Genomic DNA, 5718 nt, shown 5'->3' with positions numbered 1-5718 from the left:
TCTACAACGCATTAGATCAAGAAATTCAAAAATATGAGCAAGAACTCAAAAAATGCAAGCATTGTCAGCAAATAAGGACACAGATCCAATCCCTCAAGAAGGCCATTGAAACAATGAAATCAACACAACAAGCAAAACCATTAGAGTTCAGCCAGCTAAGCATGGTGGATAAATCAGGTGAAGAAAAAATTTCAGAAAATAAAACAATTGCTGAAATTATTAAAAAATCCACCCAAGATAAAAAATATTATGTAATTTATAATGACCCTATGAAAGGAGTATATGATGCCTGGGAAAAAGCGGCACCATTCACACATCAATCAAGGATAATTCATAAAGGAGGATTTTTAACACTGGAAGAGGCAAAGGAATCCTTCAGGGAATATGAAGCTTTCCATCCAGAGCAAACCCTAAAAAGAGCAGATAAAGCTCAAATTCAAACCCAGAGAATAGGGATAATTAGAAACATTCCTACAAGGGCTGAAATCAAGGAAAAGAAAAGGGTCTGTAGATCAAATCTCAGAGAAACCCTTAACATAGTCCTGAATTGGACTGAAGAAAAAAGGGCAATTTTGGGATATTATCCTATTGCCAAAGAACAGCTAACAAAGCTGGTTATATTTTCAGATGCTTCCCCATCTGACACCTATCAGTTTTTCCAGTATGGATTAATTGATACAATTTTAATTTTTAATGATCTAAAAATTATTAGTGAGTTTCCTGCAAGATTCGTTGATGCAGTAAAGAGATTTAAAAATATGATTGACAATGTAAATCCAAGGGATATATCCCTAAAATTTACAAACAGTCAACCTATTTTTAATGAAGAAGAAGAATGATTGGTTCCAGCACACCAAGTAATATTCATGTCCGTCTTCCCATGAAATTTTCAACCAATTGATCAGATTCAAGATTTAACAATTTACAGTCATGAAGGAAGGCTAGCTAGCACATTAGCAAGGGTCTTTGAAAGAATTCAAAAAATAACGAAGGAATCTCACACAAGGATTAATTATAAAAGTAGAAATACTCTGCTTGTGTCTAGAAAAAGAAATGAAATTAAAGAAAGAGAGATGAGACTCTTGGTGGAATTTGAATCAACATTCTACAACTTATCTGGACTTTTAGAAAAGCTCCCTGAAGGGATAAAGAGGAATCTCTGCTATTTGATAAAAGACAGAGAAGATCACAAGTGCCAGCTATGTGCCTCAGAGATATCTGAAGAAAGCAATAATGAAACGGAATCAACCCACATGATAAAGGAAGAAGACAATGCATCTGAAGGTCACATGATAAAAGAGGAGGACAGTGCATCTGAAGCATCTCTTAACATTATTGTATAGTGACGTAAGCACTTAGGTCATAAAGCACCAACAATGTAGCTGGTGCAAGATAACAAATAATGACGTAAGCAATGACGTCATAAGAAGGGTAAGGATGGGAATTGTCCATCAAACCCAACTATTATAAATAGGTTGCTTAGGCAATTGTAGAAGGATCAGACAATAGAAAGCAGAAGGCTAAGAGTACTCATATGCTAGGAGAGCAAGGAGGAAGCTGCCGAGGTGATTCTATAGTCTGAGGAAGAATTCCCTTAGGAAAAAATAATTCTAAACTCCCCTTTGGAGTTAGTATCTACAATCTCCCCTCTGAAGATAAAAACACCTTATGTAAAATATACTAAATAAAGGAAGTTTTTCTCCAGAAAGGTACATCTTCATCCTAGTCTTTAAATTATGAATTATTTAGAAAGTTTAGAATTAACAGAAGAATCTGATTATTATAGATTAACTGCTTTATTAGATAATGAAAAACAGGCTGTTCTAAAAACAGAATTAAATCTCAAATCAAATGAAAACTTTAATAAACAAAATCTTTTAAAAGAAGTTTTTAATAGAAAAAAAATAATATACTATGGAAAATGAAAAATTAAATGAAACCCTAAACACTAAATTATGACAATAAATAAAGAAGAAATATATGTAACTTATCAAGACAAGAAACAAGAGCTCTTTGAAAGAGAAAATCGTTTGAATTATTTACAGTTCTCTGAAATAAATCAAAGAACATTTGAAGCTCTAAAGATAATCTATGACAAGTTGAAAAGAGAAGTTGAAGAGTTAGAAAAATTAATAGAATCTCTAGAAAATAGTGATGAATCAATGATAGAGTTTGCGAAAATTTTAAAATAAATAATGAAGTATAAAAAGATTGAAAAACCAGAAAATAAAATAAAAAGAAAAAGGGCGGAAAAATTAAAAAGTAAAATAAAAGAGTATAAAAGGGAATTAAATAATCTTCAGATCGAAATTGATGACCTTTTAATAAAAAGGATAGAAATAAGAATAAATATAAATAAGTTAGAATTAAACTTAAAAAAATTATAAATGCCTGAAAAACCATATTATGACTTAAAAGAATTAAAGCTGTTGAAAGAAAAAATGGAGAATGAAGTCGAAAAATTAAAAAGATATTTAGAAACAACAGAAAGTGTAGAAATAAAAGAAGTTTTTGAGGATTTGAGAAATTATATTAAAGAAAAAGACAAACAGATAAAAGATTTTATATACAATAATCCATGCAAAAAAGAATATTATAAACTAAAACAAGATTGAAAAATTATAAAAATGAAATCAGAATTATAAATATACATCAAGGACTAGTAATAAATGATCATATAACAAATACGAGAGAAATAGTAGAAATAGTCAATACTTTAGATTATGAATTTGCAAATTATTTTTATCAAAATCCTTTAAATAAAGCACCACCAATTGAATCTATACAAATTATAAATTTATTCGAAGTAAAATATGAAGAGTTAATAGAAATTTCGAAAAAGAAATTAAAAGAAAAGTCGACTATAAAAAATTGGTATCAGAGCCAAGTTAACGATTAAGGGTAACACTTTCTCTTTAAGCAACACTTTTAGTGACATGCTTTTAAATCAATAACAACCACAAAATAAAAAAACATCTTTAGAAAAAGTTGAAATTGACAACTTTATCAGAGTGGCCACCCATTAATAAACTGATAAAATTATTGAATAAGACGAAATGTAGTCTCACTTCACATCAGAAGCAACAAGGAGAACCAAATTGGACTAAAACCCTCTGTTGCTTTCACAATTTCTATTAGAATTATATCAAACCAGCCAGAATTTTCCTCCTTGTTATCTATCTGGGAAGAAGTTAGTTAAGTTAGTTATAATTGTAAATCTGGAATCTTGTTTCTAATCTTGGGTTCTACACATCTATATAAGGAACTCTGTTCTGTATTTGAAAACACAACGAAGCAATAATATTTTTCATAATATTCATTTCTTCTTCCCTCTGTCTTAGTTCTCTGGTTCAACTCTTGAAGTGTTTTTAGAACACTAATATTATCAATAAGGCCAAGGTCTTCTATCCCATCCCGACGCACTCCTTCTCTCAAAGAACTAAATCCCAACTTAGGACTCCAATTTCATAATCTAAACCTACGACCTCGTCATTTCAATTCCTCAAAGTCATCAAAATCATCCCAATCAAATAAAAAGGCACAAACAGATTCGCTCCATCACAATCATGGTCCGAAACAGAGGAGAGAAGTGGTGGGAATATAACCAGCCTCACAAAAATCTGCAGCCGGGATGCTAAGACTGCGATGCTAAGGCCGCGAGGAGGCAAAAAGACACGGAGAAGACGCGAAGCAGGGGCAGCAAACAAAAGAAGCGAAGTCTCCAGTTTTTGAAGTGTGGATATTAGCCCTTTTAGACCACGTTTTTGAAGCGTGGCTTAAAAAAATAGCGACAGGACATTTTTTTTGTAGTGAGGTCAAAGTCAGCCACCACAGTTTATAAGAACAACGGCATATTACTCCTAGAATGTGTTATTTTATTTTTATTAAATTTTTAAAATAATTTTTTTATTCTCTGTACAAAAGCCTTTTCATAATTGACCTCAATTAAATGTATTAATAAAATTTGACACAAATATTTTTGATATTTTATAAGGCCACAAATATGAGAAGTGCTGCTAGTTATGTTCTATTAAAGATGTTATTAGCCAATAAGTAATAGTTCAAATGGTATAGACTTTCCATACTCAATTAAGAGTTTGCGGGTTCGAGTCTCCTATCAAATTTGAAGATAAGGTAGTAAATAGGTAACAGGTGTAGTTAAAAAGTCAAATACACGAGAGATGATGAGAGGAAGCAATCAAGTAATGCATGTTATTTTCTTGAATGGTAGTGCTACATAACATGCCTAGCTATTTCAGTCCCTATTATTTACTATGATTTTAATTACGGGTTATGATAAAAGTGTGAGGAGTATATAAAATTAATTTTATATAAAAAAAACAAAAAAAACAAATAAGATAATAAAATTTATAAGATAAGACACCTATTAAATTGATAACGGTTTAAAATTTAGTATCGGATAGGTAGCCGTTTTATCTTATTTTTTAATTTTAGGTGCCGAGAGACATGTCAAGAATTGATTAGTTGCAGAGGGTGCAGTTGGAGAAAGCATTTTGTTGTGTTAATGGTGGCTTCTGCAGTTGGATTTGGATCATTTCATGATGATGAGTTGGAGGCTGACATGCACATGCTATGGCCATGAATCTTGGTACCACATCTCCTGGCATCACTACTGGCAAACTCTCACACTCCTTCCCCTGTTTTAATTGAGGATAGATATATGATTATTTATGTAATTTTTTATATTAATTAATTAAAAGTGATATCATAATATTTTATTGGTAAAAATTTAGGTGTAGTTGACTTTATGTGAAGTTGATACTTGAGAGCCGTTAGATGAAAATTTAGTCAAATCAAAATTATCTAACGACTTTCTGTTATCAATTTCACGTGAAGTCAACTGTACTTGAGTTTTCGCCTATTTTATTGACACTATTTATATAAAGATGATAAAAATAATTTTTTAAAATTATTTATTTGACTNTATTTTTAATTTATGTCAAGTCTTCAAAATCTAATACATGACTATCTATTGAATAGAGGAGATCAAATATCTTTATTTAAACTTGAGTCTGTGCCATATTTTATTAACTTCTTATGATTTGAAGGTTAACACTAAGATATTTACCGATTTTAAAAAGATTTTTACGTAAGGTAAATACAAGTTTTGAATTATATGACGATGTTTAGAAAAAATAATTACCGGAAAAAGAAAAGGTGGGTTTTGGTGATGAGTTGAAGGCAAATCTGGTTGTTGCATCGTCATATGAGGGTGGTGAGGGTTGTTGATAACACCATAAGAGATTAAGAAAGCTTCGATCTTCTCCCAATGTATGCAGCAACAAAAGAAGAAGCACATAAATAAAATGAGCGTTACAAGAAGAGCCAAACCCAAAGGGAACCCAATAGATACATGCCTTGATGTGCTCTCTTCAACAATCTCCATTTTCCTTCTCTTCTGCTCTCATTTCACCTTATTCACACAACAATGACTTTTGATAAATATATATAACAAGAGAGACTTGGAGGCTTTTGCTTTGTTATGCTCATCTTATTGGGTGGTTGATCATCATCATCATGCACTATACAATTAGTGTATAATTAGGTCTCGTTTCGCAAAATTTTTAATTAGGTCTCTGTATTTTTTTTAATTGAGTCTTTGCACTAAATTTTTTTTTTAATTGGGTCCTTACATTTTTTTTTTTTGGTTTGGTGTCTGTAAAATTAAGTCAATTATTACTGAGAGGAACCTTAGTG

The 5718-nt window shown here is 31.1% G+C and overlaps 1 protein-coding gene across 1 annotated transcript; it reads right to left on the bottom strand.

Moving 5' to 3' along the window:
- Positions 4026–5459, bottom strand: LOC107608482 (uncharacterized protein At5g65660). Its single transcript, XM_016310259.2, has 2 exons — positions 5165–5459; positions 4026–4658 (listed from the first exon to the last, which is right to left on the bottom strand). The coding sequence occupies exons 1-2, from the start codon at positions 5405–5407 to the stop codon at positions 4482–4484; spliced, it is 420 nt and encodes a 139-aa protein (XP_016165745.1). The 5' UTR covers positions 5408–5459; the 3' UTR covers positions 4026–4481.

Source organism: Arachis ipaensis, chromosome B07, assembly GCF_000816755.2.
Source record: "Arachis ipaensis cultivar K30076 chromosome B07, Araip1.1, whole genome shotgun sequence".
Classification (NCBI taxonomy): domain Eukaryota; kingdom Viridiplantae; phylum Streptophyta; class Magnoliopsida; order Fabales; family Fabaceae; genus Arachis; species Arachis ipaensis.
Note: the sequence above shows the minus strand (reverse complement) of the source record. Positions and strands in the feature narration are given on the sequence as shown.

Coding starts and splice junctions, on each gene's coding strand:
- LOC107608482 (XM_016310259.2), bottom strand. CDS start 5,407: ATGGAGATTGTTGAAGAGAGCACATCAAGGCATGTATCTATTGGGTTC. Junction 4,659..5,164: donor ACCCACCTTTTCTTTTTCCG/GTAATTATTTTT, acceptor CAATTAAAACAG/GGGAAGGAGTGTGAGAGTTT.